Source organism: Mus musculus, chromosome 3, assembly GCF_000001635.26.
Source record: "Mus musculus strain C57BL/6J chromosome 3, GRCm38.p6 C57BL/6J".
NCBI classification, from domain to species: Eukaryota; Metazoa; Chordata; class Mammalia; order Rodentia; family Muridae; genus Mus; species Mus musculus.
In genome coordinates this window covers 127534804-127553362 of record NC_000069.6, presented here as the reverse complement: position 1 = coordinate 127553362, position 18559 = coordinate 127534804, and the positions used below count along the sequence as shown (strand labels likewise).

Sequence of the window (18559 nt, the reverse complement as noted above, 5' to 3'; positions counted from 1 at the left end):
GAGATGCTCCGCCTATGACGTCAGCAACGAACCCTGGGCCTCGGACCCGTCTTTCCGTAGCGGGCTGAGAGAAGCGCGTCGCTACTCGAATGACGCAAATTTCCGCCGACCGCAGGGGTCGGGAGAAGGAAAGCGTGGGAGAACACAAGCGCTGACCGTGGATCTGGGGACGAGCACGGAGTAAGTCACTACTGGCCTGCAGAGCCTCTCAGACCCGTAGAGGTGGGAACTCCTCTCAGTCGGGTCTCCTGAGGGCCACCCTCCATCCGCGGTCCGCCTCACCCCGCCCCCGTCGCCACTGTGCCGTTGGTTTGGCGCCGTGCGTTGTGCGCACGCGCAGTTCCCTGGCGGCCCCTGCTATTCGGAGCTCAGTACAGAGGGGGCGGGCCGAGCTTGGGGTTGGGGTGTTTGGGGCACGCCCGGCTGCGGGGGGGGGGGGGGGGGGGAGTCTGTGCGGAAGTAGGGTTGCTCAGAGGAACTGTGGGTGTTAGGCAGGTTGTCTTCCCAAAGGACATCAGTTGTGAGAACTTGCATTCTAAAGTTCAGTCTTTTCTTTTTGCTAGTCCCTCTATAGAAAAAGCCGTTGTAGAAGGGGCTAACAGTAATGAATTTAAGTTCTGAGTGCGTTTATGAGAAATTAAGGAGAAATATGAGTGGAGAGTTCATTGAGAATGGAAATCCTCAAGAAGTAAGACTGCCTTTTAGTAGTCTTTCGAAGCCGGGCGGTGGTGGGAAACCGAATGACTTCATAAAACATTCACACTAAAAGATTATTTGGAGCAAAGTTCCAGACCGCTAAAGGGTTTGCCGTGACTACAACTTTGGTTCTCAATCTTTTGGGTACTCTTCTTTTTGTTTAAAGCCTGGAAAATATTATTGTCGAGTTCCTTTGAAAATTTTACATGTACCTGTGGAAACATTTTGTATGTGATTTTACAAACAAAACCTTTGATTTAAAATTTAAAAAAAAAAAAATGGTCTTTTGCTTTACATCTAGCACAGCTTACTTCCAGATTATCTGTGACATTCACTGTCTTTGGGCAGTGTTGCAACTTTGTAACTTGTTGAAAACATAAAGATGAAAACCATGTTTGCCCAATCATTGCCCCTGACCAGTATATGTTAACATTCATTTTGACTTTATGCTGCATATTGATCTGGTCTTTTCTCCTTTAAACAGACTAGTTCCACTTAAATTTACCATATTCCTTTATATTTGTATAAGCATGATTTTACCTTTTGTTTAAAAGTTTGTCTTATAACATCTCATGGATTCCTAAGATGTCTTTAAACTCCCAGAAGTGTCAGGGAGGTCAGATGAAGAATTCCTGGGACAGCCCAGGCAGTGGTGACGCACACCTTTAATCCCAGCATTTGGGAGTTGGCAAAGGCAGGTGGATTTCTGAGTTCGAGACCAGCCCGATCTACAGAGTAAATTCCAGAACAGCCAGGCTATACAGAGAAACCCTGTCTTGAAACCACCACCCACCACCCCCCAAAAAAGAAATTCCTGGGTCAGAATATAGTGTGAATGCTGACAGAGTGTAGCTTCTACTAAACGGTAGACAGTGTAAGAGTCAAACACCTCGGTTTGCTTACCTACCTAGTTTTGACTGAATTACATAACCTTTCAGCCTCCCTTTGAAAAGGGGAAAGAAACGACCAAGTAGGATTGTCAAGATTTAAAACTATCTATCTATATAAATATCTGGCATTGCTTCACAGTAATTTCTTTGTTCCAAGACTGTGAGTTTTGTGGGTGGATGTTGTTTGTTTGTTTGTTTGTTTGATTGTTTGGAGGCAGGATTTTTTATGTAGCTCTGGCTGTCCAGAAATTCTGCAGAGCAGGCCAGCCTCAAACTCAGAGATCCACCTGCCTCTACCTCCCAAGTACTGGTATTAAAGTTGTGTATCACCACATTCATTTAGCAGTATATTTATGACACTACAAAAAAAAAGAAAAAAGAAAAACTTATCAGAATCACTAATGTTTCAAGTTTAGAAATAACCTTCACAGACTAGAAAGATAGCTCAGCCATGAAAAGCTAGGCTCACTCCCAAAAATATAAAATATAACCATCATAAACCATATGAGTATTATGGACAGGTGACACAAACTTCTGTAAAGGATAGGTGACTTCTAGTGCAATTATAAACTCATATTCTAATAGCAGATGGAGAAAACATTAAATGGGGGTAAGAGCCATTTCAAAGATGAAATTGATAGGATTTAGTGAAAGATTGGTAAAAATAACATGGCATCATGTTTTCCATGGCAGCTTTTCCCCCTTTGGGTTTTGGTTTTGTTTTGTTTTTTTTTGTTTGTTTGTTTGTTTTGTTTTTTGGGGTTTTTTTTTTGTTTTTTTGGGGGGGGGGGTAGGGGCAAGACAGGGTTTCTCTGTATAGCCCTGGCTATCCTGGAACTCAGTTTGTAGACCAGGCTGGCCTCGAACTCAGAAATCCACCTGCCTCTGCTTCCTGAGTGCTGGGATTAAAGGCATGCTCCACCACACCTGGCTGGTTTTTGTTTTTAAGATTTATTTTGTTTATGAGTACAGTGTAGCTGTCTTCAGACATACCAGAAGAGGGCATCAGATCCCATTACAGATGGTTGTGAGCCAGCATGCAGTTGCTGGGAATTGAACTCAGGACCTGTGGAAGAGCAGTCAGTGCTCTTAACTGATGAGCCATCTCTCCAGCCTGCGAGTCTTTTTTTAAACTTATGTAATATACATGTGTATGTATGAATGTATGTGTGTATACCGGAATATACGTGTGTGTGTGTGTGTGTGTGTGTGTGTGTGTGTGTGTGTGTGTATGAATGTATGCGTGTATACCGGAATATATGTGTGTATGTATGAATGTATGCATGTATACCGGATGCCCACAGAAGTCAGAAGAATGCTTGGATCCCCCTTGGAACCAGACTTATAGGCGGTTGTAAGCTTTGATATCAGTGCTAGAAACTGAACCTGTGTCCTCTGCAAGAGCAATAAGTATTCCTAACCACATCTCTGCAGACTTCTCCACAGCAACATTTTAAAGTGCTTAAACCACATTTTCTTTAATCAATCTTCACAGACTTGTGTCTACCTTTTATGGACCACAGAAATGAGAAAACTTCCAGACACATGCAGATATGGTTTGGTCAACTTGGTGGATTATAGTGTTAACATTAGTGAGGATAAATAGATTTTGGCCGGAAAGAATACATTTCCTTTGAAATGTGTGGAATGGCAATATAATTATTCATTACTACAGGACCTTGGGAAAGTACAAATAGGGTTAGGAGTGCAGCAAGGGCTGAGGAGTGGTTCAGTGGTAGGATATGGAAAGCCATGGGTCTAATTCCTATTCCTAGCATCAAGGAGAAAGACAGACAGAAAGTGGGTAGAGATGAGGAAGCTCTGTAACCAAGGTGTAGCCATTTAACTAACTGGTTTTCTTTGGACCTGGAGTAGGGAAGCTAAATTGTTCTGTAGTTTATGTGACTTTCTGTTTGGTCTGTAACTTGTTCCAAATTGAAGGTGTATTTGATCTGAACTGGAATATGCTAAGTTACAAAAGTAACCCTTAAGAGAAACAGGAAGAATGGCCTCTGGGCTAAGGTAGTGGAATGATAACTGTGAGCATCTGTGTTTTGCAGTTCTGTGTGCTCTGCTTTAGATCTAGTGGGTGAAGAGTAGAGTAGCTGTGAGTTCCACTATGCCTTGGATCAGAGTCTCGCAACCTTTCTCATGCTGTGACACTTTAATACAGTTCCTCATGTAGTACTAACTCCTAAGCATAAAATTATTTTGTTGCTGCTTCATGACTGTAATTTTTCTGTTTTAAGTAGTAATATAAATATCTGATATGCAGGTTATCTGATATGTGAGCCCCAAAAGTGTCTCACCTACAGGTTGAGAACCTCTGCCTTAGATGGTGGGCTTTGACAGGAAAAAGAACTAGAAAGCTGTAAGCCCGCCCATTATGATTAACAGTTAGCAGTGGAGCCTGCTCTGATCACTGAAGTCTGTATTTATATTTGTTTATACTCCACCACCTTAGAAAAGAACTTGAGATGCTTAATACCTTATTTTCATTATATAGGGCGAGACATTCACAGAGGCCCACCTGCCAGTGCCTCGTGGGTGCTGGGGCTTAGGTACCACCATGCCTAGCTACAGGGACTTTTAAATATATGTAACTACTTCACAAATACGTAGTGATTAAAGCCTTTGCCTCTATATTTGTATTATAGTGGGGTAGGTAGATAACAAAACTCTAATTCCAGATAGTGGTGAGCATTGAAAGAAAAGTCTAGGGGATAGTTCAGATTGGGATCCATGGGACTCTTGTAGGTTGGATGAAAGACAAAGCTCTCTTAAACAGTGGCATTCACAGATCTGGGTAAATAACCAAGCCAACCATACAGTCAATTACACACTTGACATGAGAGTGTGTGTGAGTATTAGGGAAAGAAACAGCAGGAAATTGACTATAATAAAACAGAGTAGAAGCCAGCTGACCTCTAGGGAAGATCTTGGAATAGTTCAAGTGAGATGTGATAATAACTTGGACCAAGTAGCTTATTAGAAATAAAAGGATTAATTGAGGATGTATTTTAAAGCCCGTGCTAGTCTGACTGCTGGTGAATTGAATTGACTGTAGAGTATGAGGAAGGGAGTGAGACTGCTTTCTGGTTTTACAGTTTTGTAGTTGGTATTTTGCAAAGAGGAAAAAAAATCTTAAATTTATAGAATTCTGTTTTTTTTTTTCAAACACAAAAGAGATTTATTTATTCCAGAGGGATAAAGAGCAGGGAATAAGAGATAAAGACAGGAGAAGGGATGAGGGAGAGGGGCTGGAATTCTGTTTTTGTCAGATAAAGTTTGCGATATCCTCTAAATGAACAAATGGAGATGTCAAGTGTGTAATTGACTGTTGGAATATGGAGCTAATGAGAGTGTGTATGTATGAGATAGAGAGCCCAGAATTGAATAGCCAGGACCCTCAGAGAGGATAGATGAGACAGGAGGCCAAGATAGGAGTTTAGTCACAGTTGGAAGTGTCCCTTTTCTGGAAGGATCCAGAAAAGGCAAACTTAAAGCCAGATGAAGAGGTCAGGTAACTGTTGGCATTAGGCAAACACTGAGCTCATTGGGGTTCCGCTTAAATGGTAGGAATGAAAGCCTGGAAGGATACGGTGAGTTGAAAACCTGAGATGAGATCCAGTATTCACCTATTTTTTAAAGACAAGTACACTGTAGCTGTCTTCAGACACGCCAGAAGAGGGCGGCAGATCCCCTTACAGATTATAGATGGTTGTGAGGCACCATGTGGTTGCTGGGAATTGAACTCAGGAGCAGTTCATCTCTCCAGCCCTCCCCCCCCCCCCATAGGGCTACAATGTACTTAATTAGTAATTATCAGGTAGAGGGTTTTTTTTTCCTCTTTTTTTTAATTAGGTATTTTCCTCGTTTACATTTCCAATGCTATCCCAAAAGTCCCCCATACCCACCCCCCCAATCCCCTACCCACCCACTCCCCCTTTTTGGCCTTGGCGTTCCCCTGTACTGGGGCATATAAAGTTTACAAGTCCAAAGGGCCTCTCTTTCCAGTGGTGGCTGACTAGGCCATCTTTTGAGGTAGAGGTTTTACTACTTGAATTTACTACAGAATTTGCACTTGCCTGACAGACCAGCTTTAAAAACATCCTTACTGATGTCAGTGAGATGGCGTCCTGCAGCAGGAATTCCTGCAGCAGGAAGGTTCAGGTGACAGGGGCATTTAGGCACTTTACAGTTTGGCATTTTTGTTTTTTCCCCTCTCAGAATGGAAACTGAAAACCAAAAAACTATGGAAGAAAGCACTAAGAGAAAAGAAGAAAAAAAGAAGCGCTCCCGGGTTAAACAGGTGCTTGCAGATATTGCTAAGCAGGTGGACTTCTGGTTTGGAGATGCAAACCTTCACAAGGACAAGTTTCTGCGAGAGCAAATTGAAAAGTCTAGAGATGGATGTAAGTTTTTTGTCTTTGTTGGAATTTCCAACTCACATTTATATGGGGCCAGAGCCTCCTGAGAGCTCAGTACTGTATATGTTCATGACACACAACTGCATGTTGAACTCGTGCTTGTTTGCACACATGTATATATTCCAGTGTTTAACATCCCACTATCCTATTTACTAGATGTGGACATTTCTCTCCTGGTGTCTTTTAACAAAATGAAGAAGCTGACAACTGATGGGAAGCTAATAGCCAGAGCATTGAAAAGCTCATCTGTTGTAGAGGTAAAAAACTTACATTTCAAGTCACCCACATCCAATTAACTACTGACTTTATTTAGCTTTCCTTTTTTTTTCCCCCCTCATAAAGTTGGACTTAGAAGGGACCAGAATCAGGAGGAAAAAACCCCTAGGTGAGAGACCAAAGGACGAGGAGGAACGCACGGTATATGTGGTAAGAAATGACACAAATTTTAATTCTAGTTCATTTATTTATAATTCATTTATTGGTAAAAATGTAGGAACTTTAAAATGTTCATACCATGATTTATTACAGGAGTTGCTCCCCAAAAATGTTACTCATAGCTGGATTGAGAGAGTATTTGGGAAATGTGGCAATGTGGTTTACATAAGTATTCCACATTACAAGTCTACTGGGGATCCTAAGGGATTTGCCTTTGTGGAATTTGAAACAAAAGAGCAAGCAGCAAAAGCCATTGAGGTACGTACTTCTGTGGGACCCTGAAAAGTAAAGAAAAAGCACAGGGTTAACAAGAGTAACAAATTCTGCAATCAATCTTTTCAGTTTCTGAACAACCCACCAGAAGAAGCACCTAGAAAGCCTGGTATATTTCCCAAGACAGTGAAAAACAAGCCCATCCCTTCCTTACGAGTAGCAGGTGAGTGCTTACTTAGAGTGGCCAAGTAAACAATAAACTATTATGACTGTAAATAATAAAATCTTGTTACAGAAGAGAAGAAAAAGAAGAAAAAGAAAAAAGGCAGAATAAAGAAGGAAGAGAGTGTGCAGGCCAAAGAGTCGGCCGTGGACAGCAGCAGCTCGGGCGTGTGTAAAGCCACGAAGAGACCAAGGACGGCCTCTGAGGGCTCCGAAGCAGAAACCCCGGAAGCTCCAAAGCAACCTGCAAAGAAAAAGAAGAAGCGGGACAAGGTGGAAGCATCCAGCTTACCTGAAGCCAGGGCAGGGAAGAGGGAGAGGTGCAGCGCCGAGGACGAAGACTGCCTCCCCCCAAGGCCAAAAGCTAAGAAAAGGGCTCAGAAGGATGGCGTCGGCCAAGCAGCTTCCGAGGTCTCCAAGGAGAGCAGAGGTACCGTGGCAGTAGGGTTACAAATGTTTTAACCAGTTTAACCACAACAACGGACTTACGGAAATCTTTTTTCTAGACTTAGAATTCTGCTCTACTGAGGAGGAGAAGGAGACAGACAGAAAAGGTGACTCACTCTCAAAGGTGAAGAGGAAGCATAAGAAGAAACACAAGGAGAGACATAAGATGGGCGAGGAGGTTATACCATTGAGAGTGCTGTCCAAGTAAGTGGCCACTGACACAGGTCCATCACCATTGCTAAAGTGCAATTCCAATTTCTATTCAACAGAGTTGCATGTTAGCAACAGTGACGGCCTTGGTCTATCTATATGCAGCACAATGAAGATTAAGTAGGAGCCACCACACTCAAACATGGAAGCACTTATTTTTAAATGCACAGCAAGTGCCTCCATGTTAAAGTAAAGGAGGCCCCTTAAGCAGACTTGAGTGGTCTTTACAAAGGCATGAATATAAAGGAAAACATACCATCACCAAAACATGGAAGCACTTACTTTCTTAGGTCTAAAGCAAGTACAACCACGTTTAAGTGGTGGGAAGCCCAGTCAATAACTCCCTTAACCTACAGCATCTTAGAGAAAATGTTGAACAGTTTAAGACACCCCCACTGAAACATGGAAGCACTTGCTTTTGTTTAACACAGCAGGTAACCCCATGTTAAAGCAGAGGGGACTCCCATCAGACTCTGAATTAAAAGGCTAGCTTTCTTATTCCAGAGTTTCTTGAATTCACTTCTACTAAAACATGGAAGCACTTACTCTTCGATGAGACAGAAAGCATTCCCATGTTAAAGTTGAAGGGAACCCACCCACAAGGCAACTAGTTAAAACAGAAGAGCAAACCCACAGGAAAGTAAAGTGACCCGGTTACAGACATAAGCTTTACCTCCTTTACCTTCGTGACCGCCTCCCAAAGAGTCCTGTTCTGTCCTCGGAGGGTGAAAGACGCCGACTTTAGACCACTTGTATTTATACTACTCCTAACTCCTGAGTTCCTTTTGGCTTTCTATCTCTGAGAATCATTACAAGACCCTTTGTTATTTTAATGTATCAGCTCTGGGGAAAGTAGGTCCTGGGGACCTGGGTAGGTCTGGATTTTTTTTTTTTTTTTCCTTTTTTGAAGTAAACAGATGTCAATGTTAACTGCTAAAACCATTACCACAAGATATCCTCCTCTTTAAAAAAAATCTCCTATCTGCCCGTTTGATGGCACAGATTAGGGTAACAATGAGCGCTCCCACAGAGCCAGGAGATGCATTGTGCTTCTCTGGAGGAGCCCTAGCTGTTTGAAGATACATCTACATGTTAAATGTATGTAAATAAATAAATTGCTTCCATGGGGTGTTTTTTTCTTCTTAGAAATTCCTTTTGATTCAAGTAAATCCTAAGGAATGTTAGCTCTCAAATTGGAAGCAATTTGAGAAATCTTTAAGTTTTAGTCTCTTACTTTTTCTCCAGGTTGCCTGATTTAGTGATTTTACTTAATAGAAGTGACTCAAAAGTGATTTTACAATTAAATATTAGAAGCAACCAGGAAACTCAAGCATTTTCCTTGCCTGTTAAGACAAAGAAACTTCCTTTGTGTGTTTGCTAGGTAGCTTTAACAAATGGCTTAACAAATAATGTAAACATATGCCTTAAAAGAAAGAAAAGTCAGAAAGACTTGCAGTTCCTATGAACATTGTGTTTAGATCAACTTCAGATTTCTAGTTGGGTCGTCTTATCACTGTAATGGCTCAATTTTTGTTTTTCAGGACTGAATGGATGGATTTGAAGAAAGAGTATTTGGCACTGCAAAAAGCTAGCATGGCTTCTCTAAAAAAAACAATATCTCAAATCAAATTGGAATCAGAAATGGAAACAGACTGTAAAGCGCCTAGTAAGTGTGCAGTGGGGAACGGAGAGGGTGACGCTCATGTAATGGAAGAGTGGGCTTTAGTCTATGAATGGTTTCAGGGGCAGTTTTATTGCAGTGATAGAGTGGCTTCCTCAGTTTTAAGCTGAACCATTTCCAAAAACAAAATGTTTTAAGAAAAGTAAAAATGTGAAGTTTTGTATTACACACTAGGTTTTAATAGTCTGTTTATTCTTCTCTACTTACCTGCGAGCTCACTTGTGAGTGCCTGGAGAGAGAAATAAAGACTGCAGGCTTAGTGGATGATGTTCAGCAAGCAGGAGCATATTAGAGCACTACTCTCGTTCATTGTAATATTAGTAAAGGTTTTAAGTTCTTGCAAATTATACAAATTCTCATATTTGAACAGTATACTTTGTGGCTGGAGAAATGGCTCAGTGGTTAAGCACACTGACTGCTCTTCCAGAGGTCCTGAGTTCAAGTCCTAGCAACCACATGGTGGGATCTGATACCCTATCCTGGAGTGTCTGAAGACAGCTGCAGCGTCCTCATAAATAAAATAAATAAACAAATTTTTTAAAAAATGAAATTGTTGAAGCCAGGCAGTGGTGGCTCATGCCTTTGATCCCAGCACTGGGGAGACAGAGGCAGGCGGATTTCTGAGTTCAAGGCCAGCCTGGTCTACAAAGTGAGTTCCAGGACAGCCAGGGCTATACAGAGAAACCCTGTCCCGAAAAACCAAAAAAAAAAAAAAAAAAGAATAGAATACTTTGAATAGTCTTATGTTCATATAGGCATACATCTTTATTAAGGCTTTATTCTTTGGTTTAGAGGTATAATGCCTTTTGTGCCATGTTGATTCCAATGGGCAGTGTGATTCCTTAATATTATTTACAATTCTGAGATCCTTAAACTAGCCTGAGAAGTCGCTGCTGCTGCTGCTGCTGCTGTTGTAGAATAGTGCTCCTCATGTGAAATGTCAGGAGTGGGAAGGTTACCTCTGGCTCCTTCCTCTTCACAGCAGCAGGCAGTGGTCAAGAGTGTTCCACCCAGGAGAAGGTCAGTGCACAAGGCCCACAGTTTGTGACTGGAGTGATTGTGAAGATTGTGAGCGGAGAGCCTCTACCGGGCAGGAAACAAGTCAAGGTAATATTTATGAACCCCATGTGAAATGTTTTCAAAATAGTATGGAAAACAAAGCAACTCCAGTCAGAATTTGTACCTTTCTGATAAACTACTTGTAGAGTCCATGGTAACACTGATAACTCTTAAGTTTACTCTAAATACCTAAATACCTTATTCCTCAGGAAATAAGGCCTAAGTACATCGAATAGCCTGTACACCTTTCTTTCTTGTTTCACTAATGGTTAGTGGCTGTGTAGTTCAGTGGAGAATGATATGGTGATTCTAACTTGGAGTTGTTGAAGTAATATGTATTCAATGTTATGCTTTGAAAGAGTTTTTCTGTTGATAAAGGTATTTGATTCCATATTTTGTTAGTTGGCAGGTTTTTTTCAAAATAGGCTTTCTCTGGGTAGCCCTGCTTGTCCTTGAACTCACTGTAGACCAAGCTATAATTGTCAATCCTAAATCCTATTAGCTTACATCTGAAAATATGGTAAAGGGGGCTGGAGAGATGGCTCAGTGGTTAAGAGCGCCGACTGCTCTTCCAGAGGTCCTGAGTTCAATTCCCAGCAACCACATGGTGGCTCACAACCATCTGTAATGGGATCTGATGCCCTCTTCTGGTGTGTCTGAAGACAGCTACAGTGTACTCACATACATGACATAAATAAATAAATCTTTAAAAAAGAGAAAGAAAAGATGGTAACAATATAGAATTTAGATGAAGAACCTGAACGGATGTCAGTAAGCAAATGCTTTGCAAGCATGGAGGCCTGGATTCCGTCCTGAGCAAGCAGAAGAGCTTGGTAATGCAACCGTTGAAAGTCCTCTAGTAATTACTTCGTTTTTCTGAAACAAAACCTGAGCTCTGTTGCTTGTCGCTGATTACCAGATTAATTGGTCATTATATGGGTTTTCAATTAGGAGATCAGCCTGACTTTTAATGGATGCATAGTAAGTTGAACTGTGGTACTCTAAACTATCTGAAAAATCTGTTATAAAACTCTTACCACTAATAGGAAATATATTACAATTTCATCAACTTACTACAGACTGGTCTCTTGCTGTGTATCTTACTTAGTAATGATTCACTAGATTAAAAGCATTGGAAGATTCCCAGGTCTCAATCTCTCCAGTCCTTTTTTTTTTTCTTGATTAAGGAAACATTTTTCAGTAAGGGTTTTCTTACATTACAGAATATTGTGTGGTAAGGGTGAGTTTCTGTCTTCTAAAGACCTGCAAATCTCAATTATCCTTTACTGGTAACTAATACACTATTTTTATCCTACAGTGTCCAAAATCTCCTACATTTTTTCTGTGACATTTTAAAAGAATTTGAGTTCTTGTGTCTAGAAAATTCTGTTGTAAATTAAATAGGGTTTCTTTAGTTTTAATGAGTGAAATTTAACAATGAAGATTACTGTTACATTCCTGCATAAATGTATTGTGTTCTGTGAAGAACCTGGTGTGAGAAAAAAATTGATTAAAAATGCAGGAATCTCCTTAATTAGACCTCACAGCAGGTGTCATAGGTAAAACTCTCCCCTTGCTGGGCGCCCTCGGCTTGCTTAGAAGAGGTTACTTAGGTGTTTTATCTAAACTGAGAGCCACTGAGCTGTGTTCAGTAAACCTACCCGAGAGAGAGCCCTAGGATTCTGTTGGTTATTGTAAAATCTTGAAAGCTGCTTCTCTGTGTTCTAAGTCACACATGGTGTTGTGTAGGTGAGTGAGACTCAACTTCTCCAATCCTATCTTTCTTTTCTTTTAGTCTTCCTGGTACTAACCTCCTCCAGCGTGCTGAGTGAGGGGCCATTTACGTTCCACTCTCCAAGTCTTACCCTTAGCAGAGCCCCTTGTCAGTTCATAAATATGAACCAAGAGGATGAGCTACAGTAATTCGCGATGAATTATTAAATTGCATCTCATTTTTGTATAAATCTATTCAAAGAGTAATTCTGTATGTTTTATATATTTACCCATCAACTATAGAGGTAGCTTGATAGAATACATTTTGACAACCTCTGTGGTTACATTCATTTATTGTCAAACATTGTAAGTGTGATTTTTAAGTTTTCATACTTCTTTCCCATATAGGATATTTTGGCCACAATCTCAGAAGTTGTTTACATTGATTTGCTAGAAGGAGATACTGAATGCCATGCCCGATTTAAAACCCCCGAGGATGCTCAGGCAGTAATGAATGCACAGACTGAAATTAGAAAGAAGCACAGTTGGAACCTCGAGGTCCTTTCTGGTAAAACCTGATTGTGTTTCTAGTAAACAGTTATTATTGGGAATTATCTTACTTGTTCTACATTGGGCTAATGGAACTAACTTTCTTCCCCAAGCACTCGTGCTGGTGAGGTAGAGTGTATATCCTTACACTCTGTGATCAGAGCTTTTGCTTCTTTTTAAGGGGATCATGAGCAGAGGTACTGGCAGAAGATTTTGGTAGATAGACAGGCCAAACTTAATCAACCTCGGGAAAAGAAAAGAGGCACAGAAAAGGTAAGGGGAATGGTTATATGCATCTTCTGACAATAATAAATGACGATAAATTCACTTTGGATTTCCTATTAGAGAGTACTGCTTCAGACTGGAAAAGAATACAGATTTCTCCTTCTTTCAAAGTAGATGAAATTAAGATTGTTGGCTCACAAGGATCCATAATTGTAATTGCATTTTAAATATGCACGGTTCTGATTTGGAGCTCCTGGGTTCTGTAGTGTGGGGATGAGTGCCTGTAGAAAGACTATCTTCTGTTCAGGTTTGATACATGTAAGGCTCCTGATGGCAATGAGAAAGGTTGCTATTTTTTATTATAATAAGTGGCAGGAGCAAACTGAAATAATTAAAACAAACTGATTCATTCAACAATTTTATTTCTATGATAATTAATACAACGCTACTCACTGAGAATGACATTTATTCGATGCTTAGTCTTTTAAATGCTGTTGTAGCTGACGTATTTAGAATAGACTGTTAAGAGCTTTGAAAGACCTGGTTCAGATTTTCTATGCATATTGGCTTGGTGTGTTTTTCATCTTCCTCCTTTGGCATTTCTAACGATTGACAGGGCTGTTGTTACTGTTGGTCTTTGTCAAGTTTTTTTCTTCAATGGAGACTGTTCTTGCTGAGATGGGAAGGCCTCCTTTCTTGGCGCTTTCTCTTCCTGAAGGTGTGAATTTCAAAACTTGTTAGAGATGTTCAGATGTTAATGTCAGTAATCTAGAACAAATAAGTAATATTTACTCTTCTAATTGGTGTGAAGTTTTGTTTGAATTGGCTATACTTTTTTAAGCTGGTAATTAAAACATTTTACTTTTAATTTTAGAAATTCATTAATATTTATCTTAGTCTCAAGCAAGAAAATAAACATTGCCTATCGTATTTTATAAAATTAAACTGGAATAGCAACAACAAAACAGTTACTCTTTGTAAGTTAAAATGCTTCATTTTCAGGGTTGTTAGCATGATGTAGGTAGGAACAACTGAAGCACACAGCTAGAAGAAAGGGAACCACACCTAACCGTTGCTAATCTAACTTGTTTTCTGCTGCTGGAGCTTGAACTCAGCTGCTTAAGGGTGTTAAGGAGCGCTTGCTCTGCCCCTGTGGACTACCTGCCAGAGCTGACGCTCTGTGTTCCTACAAGTAAAGTGACAGGCACGTAGGACACATTGACCCGTTCGTTCTTCTGTAGCTTGCTTAAAATACCAGTGTGGCACAGAAGAGTAAACCAGATAGCTTTCACATCCACTCAAGAGAGCTCAGAAGTGCAACACTCTAGGCTAAAGTAATGAGAATCATTAAGTATATAGAAAATAATGGCAAAATTTCAGTGGTTCTGACATTATTGTTCTTTAATTATTTTAATTATATCTTTAAATTCATGTGGGTGTGCCTGTGCCACAGCATGCATGTGGAAGTTAAAGGGCAGCTTGTTCTCTGCCTCTACCTGTGAGTCCCAAGAGCGCAACTTGTTGGTCCGTAGTCAGGCTTTGAAGGACGCACCCTACCCCCAGAGGCATCTACCACCAACCACAATTTTTAGATGTTTGCCTTTGTTTTTAATCAAAATGGACTTTTATTGGAATTACTGCTGGATATTACCCAGCTGAAGGCAGAATTCCTGGTTGGGAACATATCATTAGTTGCTAGGCTAGCCAGAATTTTTATTCTTGCCATTTGTAAACAGTGCTTTAATTGAATCCTGTCAACAGATATGACAGCAGATTTGTTTCATGGGTTGAAACAAAGGTTCCAGGTACCTCATGCTGACCTCAGACTTACTGTGTGCCTGAGAAAGGCTGTGTACTTCTGATCCCCTAAAACTATAATATAACTTTTTTTTCTCTGCTAAGGAAACTTTTTGCTGGCTGTCTGCACCTGCAGTCCCAGCTATTCAGGAGGCAGAAGAGTGATCTTCAGGCCAGCTTGCATTACACAGAGACCCACTGCAGAAAAGCAGTAGCAACTGCTTTGGGCATGTTTCAATCTGTTGTCTTCTGTGTTTCAAAAAAGTCTTATTTTCTCCTTTAAAAAAATACATATATCTTGTATTTTATATAATATATAATGTGTATTTTTTATTTGTAGCTTTTTATCCTAATTTTTCATTTGTAAAGCAAATTTTAAGGTTTTAGAAGGTATAATTGACACAAAAGAATTGTAACATAAAATAGATGTGGTAAGGTCAGCCTGGTCCAGAACAGCCAAGGGTACAACAAAACAAAACTGAAAAAAGAATTCTATATAGAAGAGGTAGAGTGAAAGAAAATGAGCCTGGTGTGGTGGTGCACAGGCGCACCTTAAATGCCAGGACTCAGGGCAGCCTGGGCTGTGTAGTAAATTTCAGGCCAGACATGAGTACAAAATAAGACTTTATTCCAAATAAACAGACAGACAGACATGCTGAGCATGGCATCACATACTTTTTATCCTAGTACTCTAGAGACAGAGGCAGGCAATCTCTCTGAGTTCAAGGCCATCATCCTCTACAGAGCAAGTTCCAGGACTTCCAGGGATACTTAAAGAAACCCTGTCACAAAAAAACAAAATAGGAGCTAGAGAGATGGCTTAGAAGTTAAGAGCACTGATTGCTCTTCCAGACATCCTGAGTTCAAATCCCTGCAGCCATATGGTGGCTCACACCCATCTGTAATGGGATACCATGCCTTCTTCTGGTCTTCTGGTCTGAAGACAGCCATGGTGTTACTCATGTACATAAAATAAATCTTAAAAACATAATAATAGTAATAATAATAATAATAACAATAATAATAATAACTCACATACACAAAATAAATCTTAAAAACACAATAATAATAACAACAACAACAACTAAGTGTACAGAATTGCTGTGTACCATAGTCACATAGCTCTGCTTGAATTATCCTTCCAGTACACAGTTTGATTTTTGTTCTGTTGTTGTTGCTTTTGGCTTTAGTTGTTTTTCTGAGAACAGGGTCCTACTGTGTGGCTTAAGCTAGCCTTGAACTCACAGAGATCCCTCTGCCACTAGAATGCTGGGTTTAAAGCTATAAGTCACCATACCTGGCCAATAAGCAATTTGTAAAGCAAACTTGAGAAGTACCCAGCCCAGAAACACAACATCTCATTTAAATAACATAAATCTTTACTCACAATGTAGTTAAGGGTCTCACACCATTTAGTCTTAGTAATTATTATCCAGGTCCAGGGGGTACGCAAAATAATGCTAAGTTGTGGCTCTTCCTAAGAAAAGCTAAAGGACAATGAGGAGTGGGTGACATGTCAGTGAAAGATTTTGAGTAATGAACTGTAATTGGAGGGAGATGGAGGTTTCTAAGAGTTAAGGTCTATTTCGTAAAAATCTTCCAGTTCTCTGTAAATTGATTTGATCAGAACGTAATGATCTCATTTGTCTTTCTACCCCAGCTTTTAAGTTCCTCAGCCTGATAGTGGTAAGGCTTTAGGAGTGATGCTTGTTTTTCATTTTGGAATTCCTGAGGCATTCTAATTTCTCACCTTCTCTCTAGCTAATCACCAAAGCTGAGAAGATTAGACTGGCTAAGACTCAGCAAGCCAGTCAGCACATCCGTTTCTCTGAGTATGACTGAGAAGATGACGACTTTTGGGCCTCCCTTGCTGAAGTGTTCTTACTGCTGGGCTGCCTCATGACTGTTGTGTTGAGATCTGCATGAGAAAAGAAAAGGAAAAAACCTTGGCTCCTCAATGTGTCAATAAGACTTTTCTAATAACAAGTGCATGTTTGTCAGATTTTTTCAATGAACACCCTTACTTTTGAATTTACGCAAATGCAACTTCAGATTTCATAAATAAATGTGTTTTGAACATAATTGTTTTGGTTTTATTTACAAAATATATAATTGAAAAAATAAAAATGCAGGGCTGTCAGATGTAAACTGACTGTAACTGCTTTTCCCTGCTATTTTCTCCCTTCCTTCCTTCCTTCCTTCCTTCCTTCCTTCCTTCCTTCCCTCCTTCAAGCAACAGACTGTGCCAAACGTTTCTTATTAAGATGTTGAATTTTAAAAGCATTGAGTTTGTTTTTCATAAATAGACATTTTAATTAGATGATGTGCAAGGTACTATGAACTTAGAGGGAGTCTGAGAATCGACCTTACAGAAAACAAGTCTGCTCTTGGTTTTTCCTTCTTGCTCCTGCTCTGTCCCCTCTCCCCTCCCCCTCCTCCCCATTCCCTTACCCCTCTCTCCACATGCTCATGTCTGGTCTCTACTTCTCTACAGTCTCTCTCTGCCTTTCTCTGCCTCTACTACCCTCTTGACTCCCCTCCCTATGCCCTGAATAAACTCTGTTCTATACTAAAGAAAAAAAGAAAACAGAAATTAGTAAGACTCAAGTTGTTTGCAGAGGCGTATTTACAGCACCTATGAAGGACTGGTATCCTAGACATTATCAGAATATCCTGAAAGTGTCCTGTTTGTCTCTCAGGTAATGTGCTATTGCTGCTTCCACTGGCTTTGACACTGCCTGCAGGAGGGAGTGGCAGTTTTTGTGCACTCCCTGAGCCCTGTGGTCTTCTGTCACTGACCCACAAGAAGGATCACTGGCTAGGCAGCAACAGCTGAGCGCTTCCAAATATGAGTACCCTGGCAAGTTGCCTATCTCGTCTTTTCTCCTCTCACCCTTTCCTCCGCCGGGTGATTTTATATGTATGAACATGATTTTATTTATATATAATTGTTTCTAGGTTATGCTTGCTTAGGCTTATAATAAAAGAGCTCCAGCAAGTGAAGGGTGGACCATTTAGGCCTGGATGTGATAGAAGTTACATAGAGACTGTCTCAATGAAGAATCGAACATTTACTATGGAGTATCTGTAGATGTTGCTATAACATTTGGGAAACACTAACAGCAAATTTTTTGGTTTGGTTTTGTTTGTTTTTTTTTTCCTCATGAAACCTGTATTGTATATAAAGACAAATTTTTTAAAATGGAAGCTTGTTAGAAAGTGTATTTCTGGGGAACCTGGCAAGATGGTTCAGTGGGGGGGAAAAATCTCTTGTTGCAGAGCCTGATCTTGGTTCAGTCCCTGAAACCCACATGATAACAGAGCCTCGTTCCTACATGCGTGTACTCCCCCCATCACAAATAAAATACTTTCAAAAGGGTACCAGTCATACACATGGTACATATGCATGCAAAACATGCATAAAGATACGTTGTAGACTATGTCCAGAAATCTTTTTAGATGTCATTTTAAGGGAACTGGGCTTCGTGGTACACACCTTAAATCACAACTCTGAGGAAGCAGAGACAGGTGTATTTCTGTGCGTTAGGGAGTGCCCTGTGCTACATAGTAAGTTCTAGACCCGCCAAGGTTACACAATGAGACCCTCTCTCAAAACTAGATTAGGCAGGGGTTTAATTCAATGCTGCTTTATATTTAATTACGTATGCACATTTCTTTGGCTCTTTTTGTCTTGCTATGGACCCCTGGCTGACCTTGAACTTGCAGTGATCTGACTGCCTCTGGTAGAACTACAGTTATGTGCTCCCATGCCCAACTTTGTATTAGATTTTGATTGGTCAAAGTTGATTCAGAGGAAATATATGTACAACTGGAATTGATGCCAGTATTGACTATCTGATTATACTGACAGTTACTGGATCAAATGAGAGTATCCAAAACCACTTAAAAAGGCTTAGTTAATTAGTTAGTTATAGGGAGCTATTTTGTGCTTAGATTCCATTGATTTCTTTCCTTCTTTTTTTTTCTTTTTG

The 18559-nt window shown here is 40.3% G+C and overlaps 1 protein-coding gene, 1 long non-coding RNA gene and 5 other non-coding genes across 7 annotated transcripts; 1 reads left to right on the top strand and 6 right to left on the bottom strand.

The window, feature by feature from the left end:
- The first annotated feature begins 13 nt into the window (after positions 1-13).
- On the top strand, positions 14-16649 carry Larp7 (La ribonucleoprotein domain family, member 7). Its single transcript, NM_138593.2, has 13 exons — positions 14-180; positions 5817-6001; positions 6173-6273; positions 6359-6442; positions 6545-6709; positions 6794-6887; positions 6960-7316; positions 7393-7537; positions 9085-9209; positions 10207-10331; positions 12405-12564; positions 12727-12818; positions 16329-16649. Exons 2-13 carry the CDS (start codon positions 5818-5820, stop codon positions 16407-16409), a joined length of 1713 nt encoding a protein of 570 aa, NP_613059.2. The 5' UTR covers positions 14-180; position 5817; the 3' UTR covers positions 16410-16649.
- On the bottom strand, positions 6460-8274 carry Gm51018 (predicted gene, 51018). Its single transcript, NR_146435.1, has 2 exons — positions 8217-8274; positions 6460-6729 (listed from the first exon to the last, which is right to left on the bottom strand). It is a non-coding gene; the product is annotated as a predicted gene, 51018 (long non-coding RNA).
- On the bottom strand, positions 7556-7630 carry Mir367 (microRNA 367). Its single transcript, NR_030268.1, has one exon. It is a non-coding gene; the product is annotated as a microRNA 367 (primary transcript).
- Mir302d (microRNA 302d) lies at positions 7674-7739 on the bottom strand. The gene has a single exon (NR_030405.1). It is a non-coding gene; the product is annotated as a microRNA 302d (primary transcript).
- On the bottom strand, positions 7799-7867 carry Mir302a (microRNA 302a). The gene has a single exon (NR_029653.1). It is a non-coding gene; the product is annotated as a microRNA 302a (primary transcript).
- On the bottom strand, positions 7933-8000 carry Mir302c (microRNA 302c). Its single transcript, NR_030404.1, has one exon. It is a non-coding gene; the product is annotated as a microRNA 302c (primary transcript).
- On the bottom strand, positions 8062-8135 carry Mir302b (microRNA 302b). Its single transcript, NR_030403.1, has one exon. It is a non-coding gene; the product is annotated as a microRNA 302b (primary transcript).
- Positions 16650-18559: the final 1910 nt, after the last annotated feature.